Source organism: Balearica regulorum, chromosome 19 (assembly GCF_011004875.1).
Source record: "Balearica regulorum gibbericeps isolate bBalReg1 chromosome 19, bBalReg1.pri, whole genome shotgun sequence".
NCBI classification, from domain to species: Eukaryota; Metazoa; Chordata; class Aves; order Gruiformes; family Gruidae; genus Balearica; species Balearica regulorum.
The window spans coordinates 7,042,901-7,061,018 of record NC_046202.1 but is presented as its reverse complement, the minus strand read 5'-3'; the positions used below and the strand labels follow the sequence as shown (position 1 = coordinate 7,061,018).

General features: G+C 61.5%; 2 protein-coding genes and 1 pseudogene across 2 annotated transcripts; all 3 read left to right on the top strand.

Moving 5' to 3' along the window:
- The first annotated feature begins 2,225 nt into the window (after positions 1-2,225).
- On the top strand, positions 2,226-4,780 carry LOC142604586 (E3 ubiquitin-protein ligase PHF7-like; annotated as a pseudogene).
- A 4,592-nt stretch (positions 4,781-9,372) lies between these two features.
- LOC142604581 (E3 ubiquitin-protein ligase PHF7-like) lies at positions 9,373-11,740 on the top strand. Its single transcript, XM_075771921.1, is given in 11 exon segments — positions 9,373-9,377; positions 9,439-9,674; positions 9,856-9,950; positions 10,055-10,156; positions 10,471-10,578; positions 10,580-10,596; positions 10,678-10,840; positions 10,944-10,989; positions 10,992-11,049; positions 11,180-11,293; positions 11,536-11,740. Coding segments are annotated over 11 exon segments (1,149 nt in total).
- A 1,185-nt stretch (positions 11,741-12,925) lies between these two features.
- LOC142604580 (E3 ubiquitin-protein ligase PHF7-like) lies at positions 12,926-17,967 on the top strand. The gene is given in 9 exon segments (XM_075771919.1): positions 12,926-13,019; positions 13,112-13,119; positions 15,263-15,285; positions 16,132-16,530; positions 16,613-16,774; positions 16,878-16,945; positions 16,948-17,071; positions 17,316-17,434; positions 17,583-17,967. Coding segments are annotated over 9 exon segments (1,167 nt in total). The 3' UTR covers positions 17,753-17,967.
- Positions 17,968-18,118: the final 151 nt, after the last annotated feature.

The window sequence follows — 18,118 nt, the reverse complement described above, 5'->3', positions numbered from 1 at the left end:
GCCGGCTGCGGGGTGACACCTGAGGCCGGCGCTGCCCCCGAATCTTCCACTTCCCCTCTGGCAGCGAACGAGGTTGCTTCTCCCAGTTCTTCGGGGAGTTCAAGTCAGTGTAGCTGGGACTGCGGTGGAGGATGGCTGGGGCTGAACTGCCACCTCCATCCCACAGGTCCTTCTGCTGGAAGCACCGCCCGGTGCAGCGGGTGCGGGCGGTGCAGCAGGACCAGACCTGCTGCCTCATCTGCCTGGACACGGTGGCGGGCGGCCCTGCTCCGGACACCCTGGTCTGTCCCGCCTCTGCCAGCGCCTGCTTCCACCACCGCTGCATCCAGGTGGGTGCCATCTCCCGCGGCCCCTGACCTGATCATCCTTGTCGTCACCCCGTCAGCCAGCTATTTGGGGGGGGGGGGGGGCGGTGCAGAACAGGACCGTCCTATCGCTGATGCTGATGCTGATGCTGATGCCATCTCTAACGTAGAGCCAGGCGCTGCAGTCTCTCCTGCATCATTTCCACTGCCGTCTCTGCCATTACCAGCGGCACGGCACCTGCGGCACTGGCCAGTCCCTGTGGCTGGCAGGACGGGAGCAGGTGGAGGAGAAGGGCTGAGTGCTGGTGATCCCCATCCCCGAAGACCCAGCGAGGAGACAATAACCTTTGTCTCCTTGTTCGGGCAGGGACGAAGGTCCCTTGGGATGCCGAGCCAGGCATGGCGCAGGGTGCGTGCCGACAGCTGAGCCCGGGCTGCTAGCGGGGGAGCAGGGTGGAGGTGGGCTCAGTGCAGCGGTGGGGTTGGCACCCCACAGCTCGGAGGCCGTTGGTGGCAGCACGTCCTGTTGCTCCCCCAGGCCCCGGAGACTCCTCTGCGGCTCCTGTGGCTCCTGAGGGACGCACCTGCTCGGCTGCACTGTGGGAGAAGATACCAACACCTGGGAGTCACAGACGGTGACTGCAGCGACACGGGCACCGGTGAGTGGTGCAGCTGGTGGACAGGGTCCCAAGGGCCACGTGGCCACCCCAGACACCTGGGACCTGGGACCAGGCGCAGGGCTGTGATCCGGGAAGGGAGGGAATGTGGCATGGGCTACTTGTGCTCATCCTCGCCCTTCCCCTTGCAGTGACCTCTGTTGAACCCGGCTCAGACCCCAACCCCCCAGGCCAGAGGGGATTTTGGCCGGTACCCGGCTCTGCAAGCAGAGGCCTCTGCACCGCGGGAACTTCCTCCGGCTCTCCCCCATACCCGCTCCCAGCATTACCCTGAACCGCCACCCCGGAGCGATGCTGAGGGGACAGCGCCGACGACCCCTGCCGGTGTGCGGACTCTGCCGGTGGGAAGGACTGGCGACCCTGAGGTCTTTGGGCAGCTGTGCCATCAGCATGGGCTCTGCATCCATGAGAACTGCCTGGTGAGTCCCCGGGCCTTCAGCACCCCCTGGTCCCCAAATACTCCCGGTCCCCAGCCCCCACTGCCGGTAGGCCCTGGCACGCGCCCTCTGTTCCCCTCTCCACCCAGCACATCCCCATGAGGTGACACCAGCATCTCACCTGGGGCTGCCAGGGCCAGCTCCTATTTGGGGAAGGGCCTGGCAGCACCTGCAGTACCAACAGGAGGGTTGGGGCCACTGTGGAGGCTCCTGCCCTGCTGTGCTCAGGCACACCAGCAAACAGATGTGTGAAGTTCCAACTTTATTAGCGAGGATCGGCTAGGATCCTGGGAAGGGGGCTGGGAGGGCAGCGGGGGTGTTGAGTGTCCTCTGAGGATTCTGGTTTCTTCGTCCTCAGGCAGAGGAGCCGGGGTGCTGTGTGAGGGTCCCTGCGCTGGGGGAGCTGGAGTCTGGGCCGACTGCAGCAGTGGGCACTGCAAGAGCCAGGGAAACGATGAGCACAACCAGCCCATGCCACGTTCCCTCCCTTCCCCGATCGCAGCCCTGCGCCTGTCTCCAGGTCCCGGATACAGAGAAGATGGTGATGACCTGGCGTGGGGATGTTTGTGACACGGCTCCGCACATGCAAGACTGCGTTTGTGATGGCGCGTGCATGCGGTGCCGTGTCACAAACACCCCGGGCTGCATAACTACCCCCGTGCAACCGCCCCCCGCTCAGTGGTGCTTTTGCCACAGACGCTGGAGGATCAGGGACGGTCTGTGACCAGCACCGACGTCCCCACGCCAAGTCATCTCCTTCACTGCAGCCACTTGTAGTGATGGAGCTGAGGTCACAGCGCCGCAAGATGGGGGAGGTCCCCCGCCCGCACAGTGTCCCACAGCGCCGCCGGAGGAGCAGGCAGGACCCTCGGGTGTGCCTCCCCCACGGAAAGAGGAAGCGTCAGATCCCCAAGGAGGAAGGTAGGCGCAGAAAATCCCTCCGGGCACCTGCCAGAGGGCATTTTGGCCGGTGCCCCGGCTGGGCAAGCAGAGGCCCCTGAGACCGTGGCAAGGTGCTCCAGCCTCTCCCCGATCCTGTTCCCGGCATTACCCCAACTGCCACCCCGGTGTGGTGCTGAGGGTGACGGTGCCACTGTCCCCCAGCAGTGTGGCGGGCTCTGCCGACGGGGAGACTGTGACCCCGAGATCTTCGGGCAGCTGTGCCGTCCAGGATGGGCTCCTCATCCATGAGAACTGCCTGGTGAGGTCCCCGGGGCTCCACAGTCCCCAGTCCCCAAACAACCCTGGTCCCCAGCCCTGCACCGCCAGCAGCCCCTGCCACGCGCCCTCTGTTCCCCACTTGCAGTACCACGCCAGCGGACTGACGCAGAGAGGGGCCGATGAAGAGGGCTTCTACGGCTTCCTCTTCCCCGACATCCGGCAGGAGCTGAAGCGGGTGGCACAAAAGGTGAGGCTGGGGATACGTGTCCCCACCGTGGTCCCCGCGCCCCGTCTCCGGTGTGCTGCACAGGGCAGCAGGCCCCCAGGGATCCTCTGACAGCCGGCTGCAAGCCAGCCCTGCCCCAGCTCCTCCTTCATCCACAAAGCCCCATTGCTGCAGAAATGGGGGACTTGGAGAGGATCGGCGGCATTAGTAGGGGCTCGGTGTCACCAGCCAGGCAGCCCACCAAAATGGGGCGGGCTGTGCTGGGTGAGGGCAAACCAGGATCCCCAGGGCTGGGTCTGTGGCACTGACACTGCCCCACCTCTTTGTCATCCCCAGAGGTGCTGCATCTGCCGCCTGCAGGGTGCCCTCGGTCACCTGCAAGGGCCGGCGCTGCCCCCGAAACTTCCACTTCCCCTGCGGAAGAGAGCGAGGCTGCATCTCCCAGTTCTTCGGGGAGTTCAAGTGAGTGTAGTCGCCCCGTGGTGCTGATGCCGGGCTGGGGCAAAGGAGGGCTGGGGCTGAACTTTCATTTCCGTCCCACAGGTCCTTCTGCTGGAAGCACCGCCCGGTGCAGCGGGTGCGGGCGGTGCAGCAGGACCAGACCGCCTGCCTCGTGTGCCTGGAGGCGGTGGCGGGGCGACCCACCTACGACACCCTGGTCTGCCCCGCCTGTGCCAGCGCTTGGTTCCACCGGCGCTGCATCCAGGTAGGCGCAATCTGCCCCGGACCCTGACGTCATCACCCAGCTCAGGTGGGGGGACCAGGACCACCCACCCCGATGCTGACGCTGATGCCACCTGTAACCTAGTGGCCAGGCGCTGCGGTCTGCCCTGCACCATTTCTGCTGACCTCTGTGCCGGGACATGGCGACCTTCCAGGCGGAGATGTTCCGCCTGGGCATCAAAATCCCCAACAGGTCGGGTATGCTCCCCGCTGCCTTGCGCACTTCCCGCTCCGCGATGCCCCAAGCTGGTCCCCTCCTGCCCTCCCGGGGTGCCTGCGGGGTGATCCCTGATGCTCTTGGTACTGAGCGCTCCCCGCTTCCCGCAGGGATGCTGCCTGGGAGGAGGATGGAGCCTTTGCAGACCATTATGAGCGGCACGGCTCTCTGCGATGCTGGCCCTGTGCCTGTGCCCGGCAGGACGGGAGCAGGGCGGAGGAGAATGGGTGGTGCTGATCATCCCGGTCCCCAAAGCCCCAGCGAGGCGACGATGCCTTCGTCTCCTCCTTTGGGCAGGGGATGGAGGTCCCCTGGGATGCTGAGCCAGCCACGGTGCATGGTGCGTGCTGGGCAGCTCAGCCTGGGCTGTCAGCAAGGGAGCAGGGTGGAGGTGGGCTCAGCGCAGCCTTGGGGCTGGCACCCCACAGCTCGGGGGCCTTTGGTGACAGCGGGTTCCGTTGCTCCCCCAGGCCCTGGAGACTCCTGCTCTGCAGCTCCTGCGGCTTCCCGCGGAACACACCAGCTCTGTTCTGCCGTGGGAGAAGAGCCAACACCTGGGAGTGTGCTGACTGCAGCGACACGGGCACTGGTGAGTGGTGCAGCTGGTGGACAGGGTCCCAAGGGCCACGTGGCCACCAGAGACAGCTGGGGACCTGGGACAGGCGCAGCGCTGTGATCCGGGAAGGGAGGGAAACGTGGCATGGGCTGGTTGTGCTCATCCTTTCCCTGGCTCTTGCAGTGCCCCTCATTGCAGTCGGAGCCCAGACTCCAGCTCCCCCCAGCGCAGGGACCCTCACACAGCACCCCGGCTCCTCTGCCTGAGGAAGAAGAAACCAGAATCCTCAGAGGACACTCCAACACCCCGCTGCCCTCCCAGCCCCTGTCCCAGGATCCTGCCGATCCTCGCTAATAAAAGTTGGAACTTCACACATCTGTTTGCTGGTGTGCCTGAGCACAGCAGGGCAGGAGCCTCCACAGTGGGCCCCAACCCTCCTGTTGGTACTGCAGGTGCTGCCAGGCCCTTCCCCAAATAGGAGCTGGCCCTGGCAGCCCCAGGTGAGATGCTGGTGTCACCTCATGGGGATGTGCTGGGTGGTGCCGGAGCTCAACCCGGGCTGGGCAGCAGCAAGCACCGCAGGAGCTGCCGTGGGGCCAAGGCCGCCCTGTGTGGAGTGGAACAGTGAACCCAGGGTGTAGGGAAGGCAAGGGGTCCCTGTGGGTCCCTTCTCCCATACTGGGGCTCCAGCAAGGACTGCAGAGACACCCAAAGGGGTGACAGCACAAAGGCTTTATTTAGGCATCAAACTCCTGACGCTTCATTGACAGGCACATTGATATAGTTTAAATTATTTGGGCTTAAATTATTATTTTTATACAGTTTATATTTTCACTTTTCTTAGCCAAAATATTGAGTTTAACTTAAAAATAGAATAAATGTTCCTGTTGAAGATGGCTGCAGTTCTTGCGAGCTTGGGGCTGGAAGACAAGCCTGCTGGGCATCGCACCGGGGCCATCGCAGGTGGCAGCAGGGAGGGGTCAGTTCTTTGGGGTCTGGAAGTGCTTCAGATGCGCCTGCACCCAGGGCGCCTGGGGGTCCGCACACAGCTCCTCCTTCTTCTTGCTGACCAGGCTGCCGGGAGAAAACCGGTGTTGAGGTGCACGGCCAGGTCAGCGGGATGTCTGCGATGGGTCCCACCAGCAGCACCCCGGGTGTCCCCATCCCCCTCCCAGCCACCCTCGAGGCACTGCCTCGGCCATCACACCCCAAGCCCCTGGCAGTGGTGGTGTGTTGGTTTTGCGTGGCAAGGTTTTGGTAGCGGGGGGGGCTACAGGGGTGGCTTCTGTGAGAAGCTGCTAGAAGCTACCCCTGTGTCTGATAGAGCCAATGCCAGCCGGCTCCAAGACGGACCCGCCGCTGGCCAAGGCCAAGCCAATCAGCGCCTCTGTGATAACATATTTAAGAAAGAGAAAAACAGTTAGAGAGCGCTTTTGCAGCCAGAGAGAGAGGAGTGAGAAGATGTAAGAACATCTGCAGATACCAAGGTCAGTGCAGAAGGAGGGGCAGGAGGTGCTCCAGGCGCCGGAGCAAGATCCCCCTGCAGCCCATGGTGAAGACCATGGTGAGGCAGGCTGTCCCCCTGCAGCCCATGGAGGGAGGATGAGGGGGTGTAGCGATTCCACCTGCAGCCCGTGGAGGACCCCACGCCGGAGCAGGTGGAGACACCTGAAGGAGGCTGTGGCCCCGTGGGAAGCCCTGCGCTGGAGCAGAGCTCCCTGGCAGGGACCTGTGGATCCGTGGAGAGACTAGACCCACGCCAGAGCACGTTTGCTGGCAGGACGTGTGTGACCCCGTGGGGGACCCACGGCTGGAGCAGTTGCTCCTGAAGTGTCTGCACGCCCGGGGAGGAGACTCACCGTTGGAGAAGGTCGTGAAGGACTGTCTCCCGTGAGAGGGACCCCACGCTGGAGCAGGGGAACGATGAGTCCTCCCCCTGAGGATGAAGAGGCGGCAGAAACACCGCGTGATGAACTGACCGTAACCCCCACTCCCCGTCCCCGTGCCGCTGGGCGGGGGGGCGGAGGTTGAAGCCGGGAGTGAAGTTGAGCCGGGAAGATGGGAGGGGGGTGGGGGGAGGTGTTTTTAAGATTTGGTTTTATTTCTCATTCCTCTACTCTGTTTTGCTTAGTAATAAATAAGATGAATTCCCTCTCTAAGTTCGGGTCTGTTTTGCTCGTGATGATAATTAGAGAATGATCTCTCCCTGTCCTTATCTCGACCCGTAAGTTTTTTTTTCATTGTACCTTTTCTCCCCTGTCTAATGAAAGAGGGGAGTGATAGAGCGGCTCTGGTGGGCACCTGGCCCTCAGCCAGGGTCAACCCACCACAGGTGGGTACTCACATCACCCCTGGCTGGGCACAGCTGCTGCTGGTGATGTAGACAGAGGCAACGAGGCCCCGTGGCACGGGGCGTTGCTGGTAGCTGAAGCAGCAGGTGGTGGGGACGCCATCTGTGAGGGCAGAAAGACACACAGCCCTGGTGAGACCCCAGGCTACAGCACAGCCTCTGGGTCCACTGGCACTTGGGATCCCCCAGGGATTTGCCATATCCCATCCCCTCTCCTTGTGTCCTGGGGCACCCAAGGAGACCCCTGGCCCCAGGTCTGAGTCCCAGCATTGGCAGTGGTCTGCTGCTCCCAGCCCTCCCCTCAGCAGCCAGGGTCCCGCTGAAAGGGATGGGGCTTTCCAGCTGCCCCGGCAGCTCCCATGGAGCGAGGGCACATCCAGCCCCAAGGAAAACGCAGCGACGACGTGCTCACCAAGATGGGCCTCCGACAGGACGCAGGAGACTGTGAGGAGGAGAGCGATCAGGGCGGCTGTGGAAGCCTTCGTCCACAAAGCCCCATTTCTGCAGAAATGGGGGACTTGGAGAGGACTGGTGGCGTGATTATCAGGGGCCCGGTGTCACCAGCCAGGCAGCCCACCAAAATGGGGCGGGCTGTGCTGGGTGAGGGCAAACCAGGATCCCCAGGGCTGGGTCTGTGGCACTGACACCCTCCACCTCCATGCCGTCCCCAGAGATGCTGCATCTGCCGGCTGCGGGGTGACACCTGAGGCCGGCGCTGCCCCCGAATCTTCCACTTCCCCTCTGGCAGCGAACGAGGTTGCTTCTCCCAGTTCTTCGGGGAGTTCAAGTCAGTGTAGCTGGGACTGCGGTGGAGGATGGCTGGGGCTGAACTGCCACCTCCATCCCACAGGTCCTTCTGCTGGAAGCACCGCCCGGTGCAGCGGGTGCGGGCGGTGCAGCAGGACCAGACCTGCTGCCTCATCTGCCTGGACACGGTGGCGGGGCGGCCCTGCTCGGACACCCTGGTCTGTCCCGCCTCTGCCAGCGCCTGCTTCCACCACCGCTGCATCCAGGTGGGTGCCATCTCCCGCGGCCCCTGACCTGATCATCCTTGTCGTCACCCCGTCAGCCAGCTATTTGGGGGGGGGGGGGGGCGGTGCAGAACAGGACCGTCCTATCGCTGATGCTGATGCTGATGCTGATGCCATCTCTAACGTAGAGCCAGGCGCTGCAGTCTCTCCTGCATCATTTCCACTGCCGTCTCTGCCATTACCAGCGGCACGGCACCTGCGGCACTGGCCAGTCCCTGTGGCTGGCAGGACGGGAGCAGGTGGAGGAGAAGGGCTGAGTGCTGGTGATCCCCATCCCCGAAGACCCAGCGAGGAGACAATAACCTTTGTCTCCTTGTTCGGGCAGGGACGAAGGTCCCTTGGGATGCCGAGCCAGGCATGGCGCAGGGTGCGTGCCGACAGCTGAGCCCGGGCTGCTAGCGGGGGAGCAGGGTGGAGGTGGGCTCAGTGCAGCGGTGGGGTTGGCACCCCACAGCTCAGAGGCCGTTGGTGGCAGCACGTCCTGTTGCTCCCCCAGGCCCCGGAGACTCCTCTGCGGCTCCTGTGGCTCCTGAGGGACGCACCTGCTCGGCTGCACTGTGGGAGAAGATACCAACACCTGGGAGTCACAGACGGTGACTGCAGCGACACGGGCACCGGTGAGTGGTGCAGCTGGTGGGACAGGGTCCCAAGGGCCACGTGGCCACCCCAGACACCTGGGACCTGGGACCAGGCGCAGGGCTGTGATCCGGGAAGGGAGGGAATGTGGCATGGGCTACTTGTGCTCATCCTCGCCCTTCCCCTTGCAGTGACCTCTGTTGAACCCGGCTCAGACCCCAACCCCCCAGGCCAGAGGGGATTTTGGCCGGTACCCGGCTCTGCAAGCAGAGGCCTCTGCCACCGCGGGGGAACTTCTCCGGGCCTCTCCCCCCATCCCGCTCCCAGCATTACCCTGAACCGCCACCCCGGAGCGATGCTGAGGGGGACAGCGCCGACGTCCCCTGCCGGTGTGCGGACTCTGCCGGTGGGAAGACTGCGACCCCGAGGTCTTTGGGCAGCTGTGCCATCAGCATGGGCTCTGCATCCATGAGAACTGCCTGGTGAGTCCCCGGGCCTTCAGCACCCCCTGGTCCCCAAATACTCCCGGTCCCCAGCCCCCACTGCCGGTAGGCCCTGGCACGCGCCCTCTGTTCCCCTCTCCACCCAGCACATCCCCATGAGGTGACACCAGCATCTCACCTGGGGCTGCCAGGGCCAGCTCCTATTTGGGGAAGGGCCTGGCAGCACCTGCAGTACCAACAGGAGGGTTGGGGCCACTGTGGAGGCTCCTGCCCTGCTGTGCTCAGGCACACCAGCAAACAGACGTGTGAAGTTCCAACTTTTATTAGCGAGGATCGGCAGGATCCTGGGAAGGGGGCTGGGAGGGCAGCGGGGTGTTGGAGTGTCCTCTGAGGATTCTGGTTTCTTCTTCCTCAGGCAGAGGAGCCGGGGTGCTGTGTGAGGGTCCCTGCGCTGGGGGAGCTGGAGTCTGGGCCGACTGCAGCAGTGGGCACTGCAAGAGCCAGGGAAACGATGAGCACAACCAGCCCATGCCACGTTCCCTCCCTTCCCCGATCGCAGCCCTGCGCCTGTCTCCAGGTCCCGGATACAGAGAAGATGGTGATGACCTGGCGTGGGGATGTTTGTGACACGGCTCCGCACATGCAAGACTGCGTTTGTGATGGCGCGTGCATGCGGTGCCGTGTCACAAACACCCCGGGCTGCATAACTACCCCCGTGCAACCGCCCCCCGCTCAGTGGTGCTTTTGCACAGACGCTGGAGGATCAGGACGGTCCTGTGACCGCACCGACGTCCCCACGCCAAGTCATCTCCTTCACTGCAGCCACTTGTAGTGATGGAGCTGAGGTCACAGCGCCGCAAGATGGGGAGTCCCCCGCCGCACAGTGTCCCACAGCGCCGCCGGAGGAGCAGGCAGGACCCTCGGGTGTGCCTCCCCCACGGAAAAGGAAGCGTCAGATCCCCAAGGAGGAAGGTAGGCGCAGAAAATCCCTCCGGGCACCGGCCAGAGGGCATTTTGGCCGGTGCCCGGCTGGGCAAGCAGAGGCCCCTGAGCCGTGGCAAGGTGCTCCAGCCTCTCCCCGATCCTGTTCCCGGCATTACCCAAACTGCCACCCCGGTGTGGTGCTGAGGGTGACGGTGCCACTGTCCCCCAGCAGTGTGCGGGCTCTGCCGACGGGGAGACTGTGACCCCGAGATCTTCGGGCAGCTGTGCCGTCAGGATGGGCTCCTCATCCATGAGAACTGCCTGGTGAGTCCCCGGGGCTCCACAGTCCCCAGTCCCCAAACAACCCTGGTCCCCAGCCCTGCACCGCCAGCAGCCCCTGCCACGCGCCCTCTGTTCCCCACTTGCAGTACCACGCCAGCGGACTGACGCAGAGAGGGGCCGATGAAGAGGGCTTCTACGGCTTCCTCTTCCCCGACATCCGGCAGGAGCTGAAGCGGGTGGCACAAAAGGTGAGGCTGGGGATACGTGTCCCCACCGTGGTCCCCGCGCCCCGTCTCCGGTGTGCTGCACAGGGCAGCAGGCCCCCAGGGATCCTCTGACAGCCGGCTGCAAGCCAGCCCTGCCCCAGCTCCTCCTTCATCCACAAAGCCCCATTGCTGCAGAAATGGGGGACTTGGAGAGGATCGGCGGCATTAGTAGGGGCTCGGTGTCACCAGCCAGGCAGCCCACCAAAATGGGGCGGGCTGTGCTGGGTGAGGGCAAACCAGGATCCCCAGGGCTGGGTCTGTGGCACTGACACTGCCCACCTCTTTGTCATCCCCAGAGGTGCTGCATCTGCCGCCTGCAGGGTGCCTCGGTCACCTGCAAGGGCCGGCGCTGCCCCCGAAACTTCCACTTCCCCTGCGGAAGAGAGCGAGGCTGCATCTCCCAGTTTCTTCGGGGAGTTCAAGTGAGTGTAGTCGCCCCGTGGTGCTGATGCCGGGGCTGGGGCAAAGGAGGGCTGGGCTGAACTTTCATTTCCGTCCCACAGGTCCTTCTGCTGGAAGCACCGCCCGGTGCAGCGGGTGCGGGCGGTGCAGCAGGACCAGACCGCCTGCCTCGTGTGCCTGGAGGCGGTGGCGGGGCGACCCACCTACGACACCCTGGTCTGCCCCGCCTGTGCCAGCGCTTGGTTCCACCGGCGCTGCATCCAGGTCGGCGCAATCTGCCCCCGGACCCTGACGTCATCACCCAGCTCAGGTGGGGGGACCAGGACCACCCCACCCGATGCTGACGCTGATGCCACCTGTAACCTAGGGCCAGGCGCTGCGGTCTGCCCTGCACCATTTCTGCTGCCCTCTGTGCGGGACATGGCGACCTTCCAGGCGGAGATGTTCCGCCTGGGCATCAAAATCCCCAACAGGTCGGTATGCTCCCCGCTGCCTTGCGCACTCCCGCTCCGCGATGCCCCAGCTGGTCCCCTCCTGCCTCCCGGGGTGCCTGCGGGGTGATCCCTGATGCTCTTGGTACTGAGCGCTCCCCGCTTCCCGCAGGGATGCTGCCTGGGAGGAGGATGGAGCCTTTGCAGACCATTATGAGCGGCACGGCTCCTGCGATGCTGGCCTGTGCCTGTGCCCGGCAGGACGGGAGCAGGCGGAGGAGAATGGGTGAGTGCTGATCATCCCGGTCCCCAAAGCCCCAGCGAGGCGACGATGCCTTCGTCTCCTCCTTTGGGCAGGGATGGAGGTCCCCTGGGATGCTGAGCCAGCCACGGTGCATGGTGCGTGCTGGCAGCTCAGCCTGGGCTGTCAGCAAGGGAGCAGGGTGGAGGTGGGCTCAGCGCAGCCTTGGGGCTGGCACCCCACAGCTCGGGGGCCTTTGGTGACAGCGGGTTCCGTTGCTCCCCCAGGCCCTGGAGACTCCTGCTCTGCAGCTCCTGCGGCTCCCGCGGAACACACCAGCTCTGTTCTGCCGTGGGAGAAGACGCCAACACCTGGGAGTGTGCTGACTGCAGCGACACGGGCACTGGTGAGTGGTGCAGCTGGTGGACAGGGTCCCAAGGGCCACGTGGCCACCAGAGACATCTGGGACCTGGGACAGGCGCAGCGCTGTGATCCGGGAAGGGAGGGAACGTAGCATGGGCTGGTTGTGCTCATCCTTTCCCTGGCTCTTGCAGTGCCCCTCATTGCAGTCGGAGCCCAGACTCCAGCTCCCCCGGCTCCTCTGCCTGAGGAAGAAGAAACCAGAATCCTCAGAGGACACTCCAACACCCCGCTGCCCTCCCAGCCCCTGTCCCAGGATCCTGCCGATCCTCGCTAATAAAAGTTGGAATTTCACACGCATGTTTGCTGATGTTCCTGAGGACAAGAGCCTCCACGGTGGCCCTGACCCCTCCTGTTGGCGCCGTGATACGGCCCTTGGATTACTATCCGTTACGTCAGGGGTCACCCGGTTTTGCTGAGCTGGACACGACAAGCAAACCACAGCAGGCGAAGCACCGGCCATGGGGGTTTGAGTTTTAGATTCCATTTGGCGTGCCCGGTGGGGACCGGCCGGAGCACAAACCCCCACAACACCGACCCTTCGCCTGCTGCAAGGACCCCACCGGCCATGAGCCAGGCTGAGGCACGAAGCTCCGTGGCCCAGAGCCCCATGGCAATCCCAAGCGGGCAGCCGTGAAGCAAGGCCAGCAAGCTCCAGGCAGGGATTTGCTTTGCAACAGCCTCAGCAGCATCACTGTGTCGGGGGACTGTTGAGCTGCTTCTGCTGACGGACCGCCCAGCCCAGCTCAGGTGCCACGGCCACTAGCTGCTGCAGAAAGCCACTGCCAGGTGTCAAATCCCAACTTATCCCCAGTTTTGCCACAAATACCCCGTCCCCCCAGCTCGTAGGGGGGGGCGGGGGGAGCAACAGCACCCTGTTCCCACCACTGCGCTCTGCCCTGCAGCACTTCTGCTGACCGCTCTGCCAGGACATGGCAACCGTCTAGGCGGACATGTTTTGCCTGGGCATCCAAGTCCTGGACAGTTCGGTACACCCCTTTGCAGCCAATGCAGACCCCGGTCCCCCCAGCACAGGGACCCTCGCGCAGCACTCCGGCTCCTGGCACTTTGGCTGAGGAAGGAGAGGCCAGGATCCTGAAGGACAATGCTGAAAAATAACGGACCGTTGGCGAGGAGTATTATAAACACGCTCAACTGGGCTGTAGGAAAACACGTATGTCATGCTAATTTGTCTTCAGCCTTGTCTCTTGGGCAAGTAGAACATCTGGGTTTAGACTTGGAGGCACCCTATCGAACATGCTTGAGATTCCTGCCCTGCTACGGGACAGATCAAAGCACAGTGGCAAGCTACGCCTGCGCGAATCCCTGGAATACCGGCAAAAAACAGCAGGTTTGGTGATACTCTAGCGTGGACCGAGCTCCACGGTGCCTGCATCCCCGCTTGCGTGTCTCTGCCTGCCTGCTGCTTTGGGGATCCCCCAGTTGGCGAGGTAACGAAAATAAATTTACTCTTTGCATCTCGACCCTGGTTTTCTGGTTGCTCCTGCGTTTTGCCTGTGCCGGCTCACACAGCTGGCGTAGTCGGCAGGATCCAGGAACAGCTGTGCCGTGGCCGACAAGAAAGTCGGGACTTGCTTTTAATAATCCTATTTGGATTAATAATCCTGTTCGAAAACCAGACGGCACTTGGAGAATGACTGTAGATTAGAGAGAATTGAGTCCCACCTCCCATCCCCAACTGCCATTACAGTGCCAGGCACAGCTACTCTTATAGAAAAAATCAGCAAAAATTTACAACCCTGGAAGGTGGTGATAGATCTTGCTAATGCTTTCTTGTCGATAGCTATTGCTTCAGAACGCCAAGACCAGTTTGCCTTTACCTGGCAATACAAGCAATATACTTTCCAAGCATTGCCTCAAGGATACAAACATAGTCCCTCCATTTGCCACCAAATGATCAGCAGCTGATAGCACTGTGGTCAAGTACCCTTACTGTTTACCAATACATTGATGACCTATTGATTATGACAGAGTCACAACAAGAAGTTGAAGTAACTGCCGAATCACTGAAAGCACATTTACAGGACAGAGGCTGGGCAACTAATGCAGAGAAAATACAGAGCCCTAGTACTACCATACAATTTTGGGGAATAGTGTGGCGTAGACAGATTAGAGAATTACCAAATAAGGTAATAAGCTCATCAAAAAAAACCCATTCGCTTGAGTCACAAAATAACGGGTAGGTAGATCATACGACCTCTGCCAAAGCACAGGCTCAAGCTGTAAATGCACATGCAGCTTGTGGACGTCGATCGGCTCATACTGCCTGCGCATGGGACATTGCTCACAATTAAACCCCTTTGCCATTACATATTTATAAAGCATGCGCACATAATTGTACTATTTGTACGCAGCTCCATTTAAGGGCATTCTACAGGCCATGGGGACAGATAAAACAGGGTCAGCGGTCCTTCAGTACCTGGCAGGTCGGTTACATTGGCCCCCTGCCCCTGTCAAGGGGGTGGCAGTATGTATTCACTGCTGTGAATACAGTGTCAGGACTGGGGTTTTGCTAAACCCACCAAATACGCTAATCAACATAGCACAACTGAAGCGTTAGAACAACTCATCCATGGATACGGACCTCCTCACCAAATACAAAGCGATCAAGGAACACACTTTAGTGGACATAAGATACAAGATTGAGCTCAAGGGCTCGGAATAGATTGGATATTCCACACTGCCTACCATCCCCAAGCTAGTGGCTTGATCGAAAGAATGAACAAGGTGTTGAAGGAACAATTCAAAAACCTAACCCATACTAAAACTTTACGACATTGGAGGGCACATCTTATGCAAGCAGGGGGGGTTTGTTAAACTGCTGGAATATTCATCCAGCAAACACCCTATGATCATACCCTAGATGTGAAGATTGTCCTGGTTTCAGCTGAGAGGGTTGATTTTTCTTCATAGTAGCTAGTGTGGGGATATGTTTTGGATTTGTGCTGGAGACAGCATTGATAATATAGAGATGCTTTTGTTCTATGGACCTATTGTTGAGCAGTGTTTACATGGGGCCAAGGCCTTTTCTGCTTCTTGCACTGCCCGGCCAGCAGGATGGCTAGGGGTGCACAAGAAGTTGGGAGGAGACACAGACAGGACAGGTGACCCAAACCGACCAAAGGGATATTCCATACTATATGACGTCATGCTCAGTTTATAAGGAGCTTGGGGGAAGAGGGGGGGGGGGGGGGCAGCGGCGTTCGGAGCAATGGCGTTTGTCTTCCCAAGTAACCGTTACGCGTGACGGAGCCCTGCTTTCCTGGAGGTGGCTGAACACCTGCCTGCCCATGGGAAGTGGCGAATGAATTCCTTGCTTTCCTTTGCTTGTGTGCGCGGCTTTTGCTTTACCTGTTAAACTGTCTTTATCTCAACCCACGAGTTTTCTCACTTTAACTCTTCCAATTCTCTTCCCCATCCCGATGAGGGTGGGGGGAGTGAACGAGCGGCTGCGTGGTGCTCAGCTGCCGGCTGGGGTAAAACCACGACAAGACTCATGTAACAACCCCAGAGAATGCCGTATCGTTCTGTACCCAACTGCTCCTCTTAGTTTACATCCTCTGCTGATACCAGGTTCTTGAGTTCGAGTACGCCAGGTATCTTTGACAAACACCTGGGCCTTATCTAGAGGAGATAGATAGATAGCTTTGGGACGGTGTTATTGGTGTCGCAAACCCGACATCGAATTGAAGTTCAACCTGAAAAAGCGTGAGCCATAGCTCTTCCATCTGTGTGGGCGATTATCCCACACCCAGGTCATCAAACCCAGAGTGGTTTAATGCTCTCACAGGACAAGTGGGACACCTGAGTCAAGGCATTATTGTAGGGAGACGTTTATTTCCTTTTTCTACATGTGTTTATTGCGTGCCACTCTAAATGACCTTGCCCTACACCCCGCAAGCCCAAATGGACACCCCCAGCTTTGCCACCCAAGCGGAAGCGGTCTCTCTGAGCGAAGGGGTTAAAAATGGGAAAATAACAAAAGATAGTCTGAGGAAGAAGAGGCCAGGATCCTTGAAGGACACCATGACACCCACAGCCCTCCCAGCCCCTGTCCCAGAAACCTGCAGATCCTCACTAAAAAACAGCACCCTGGGTGAAGTTGCCCTCTCGGCTGCCAGGGCACACTCCTGATGACTCCTATGGAGCCAGCTCTCCACGGCACCCCCCCCCACATCCCTTATGCAGGGCCGCTCTCCAGACACTCCTCTCCCAATTTATACTTGTGCCCAGCATCACTATTTCGATAAAGGTGACCTTGGGTCTGTATTTTCCCTTTTCTTAGCACAAACTACTTCGTTTAACTGAAATAAGTTAAAACGAATATTTTTTCCCGATGAAGAAGGCTGCAGTTCGAGAACTTTCTGGTGACTGAGGCAAGTGTCGTTACGCTGCGGGTACGTTTCCCGCCGTTGCTCCTGGCCCCGCCTACTTCTCCTCAGCCGCTGGCGCGCGAGCCGCGAGCTCCCGGCGGGTCTCTCCGCTCCCCTGGGTATCCCCGGTTCGGGACCCCCCCCGTACACGGCGCTGGACCGCTCCGCTCCGAATCGTGCCGGCACCGGAGCTCCTCGCCTCGGCGTCAGGGGCAGGGTGACGGCGGGCAGCTCAGCCCCACAGGAAGCGGGGGAGCAGGCTGGCGGTGGGCTCAGCGAGGCGCCGGGCCGGGCAGCCCGCAGCGCGGGGGCCTTTCGCTGTCCACGTCCGTGCCGTCGCCAGAGGTGCTGCATCTGCCGGCCGCGGGGCGCCTCGGTCGGCTGCCGGGGCCGGCGCTGCCCCCGAAACTTCCACTTCCCCTGCGGAAGAGAGCGAGGCTGCATCGCCCAGTTCTTCGGGGAGTTCAAGTGAGTGTAGTCGCCCCGTGGTGCTGATGCCGGGGCTGGGGCAAAGGAGGGCTGGGGCTGAACTTTCATTTCCGTCCCACAGGTCCTTCTGCTGGAAGCACCGCCCGGTGCAGCGGGTGCGGGCGGTGCAGCAGGACCAGACCGCCTGCCTCGTGTGCCTGGAGGCGGTGGCGGGGCGACCCACCTACGACACCCTGGTCTGCCCCGCCTGTGCCAGCGCTTGGTTCCACCGGCGCTGCATCCAGGTAGGCGCAATCTGCCCCGGACCCTGACGTCATCACCCAGTTCTGGTGGGGGGACCAGGACCACCCCACCCCGATGCTGACGCTGATGCCATCTGTAACCTCGGGCCAGGCGCTGCGGTCTGCCCTGCACCATTTCTGCTGCTCTCTGTGCCAGGGCATGGCGACCTCCCAGGCTCCCGCAGGGATGCTGCCTGGGAGGAGGATGGAGCCTTTGCAGACCATTATGAGCGGCACGGCTCCTGCGATGCTGGCCTGTGCCTGTGCCCGGCAGGACGGGAGCAGGCGGAGGAGAATGGGTGAGTGCTGATCATCCCGGTCCCCAAAGCCCCAGCGAGGCGACGATGCCTTCGTCTCCTCCTTTGGGCAGGGATGGAGGTCCCCTGGGATGCTGAGCCAGCCACGGTGCATGGTGCGTGCTGGCAGCTCAGCCTGGGCTGTCAGCAAGGGAGCAGGGTGGAGGTGGGCTCAGCGCAAGCCTTGGGGGCTGGCACCCCACAGCTCGGGGGCCTTTGGTGACAGCGGGTTCCGTTGCTCCCCCAGGCCCTGGAGACTCCTGCTCTGCAGCTCCTGCGGCTCCCGCGGAACACACCAGCTCTGTTCTGCCGTGGGAGAAGACGCCAACACCTGGGAGTGTGCTGACTGCAGCGACACGGGCACTGGTGAGTGGTGCAGCTGGTGGACAGGGTCCCAAGGGCCACGTGGCCACCAGAGACATCTGGGACCTGGGACAGGCGCAGCGCTGTGATCCGGGAAGGGAGGGAACGTGGCATGGGCTGGTTGTGCTCATCCTTTCCCTGGCTCTTGCAGTGCCCCTCATTGCAGTCGGAGCCCAGACTCCAGCTCCCCCAGCGCAGGGACCCTCACACAGCGCCCCGGCTCCTCTGCCTGAGGAAGAAGAAACCAGAATCCTCAGAGGACACTCCAACACCCCGCTGCCCTCCCAGCCCCCTTCCCAGGATCCTGCTGATCCTCGCTAATAAAAGTTGGAATTTCACACGCATGTTTGCTGATGTTCCTGAGGACAAGAGCCTCCACGGTGGCCCTGACCCTCCTGTTGGCGCCGTGATACGGCCCTTGGATTACTATCCGTTACGTCAGGGTCACCCGGTTTTGCTGAGCTGGACACGACAAGCAAACCACAGCAGGCGAAGCACCGGCCATGGGGGTTTGAGTTTTAGATTCCATTTGGGTGCCCGGTGGGGACCGGCCGGAGCACAAACCCCCACAACACCGACCCTTCGCCTGCTGCAAGGACCCCACCGGCCATGAGCCAGGCTGAGGCACGAAGCTCCGTGGCCAGAGCCCCATGGCAATCCCAAGCGGGCAGCCGTGAAGCAAGGCCA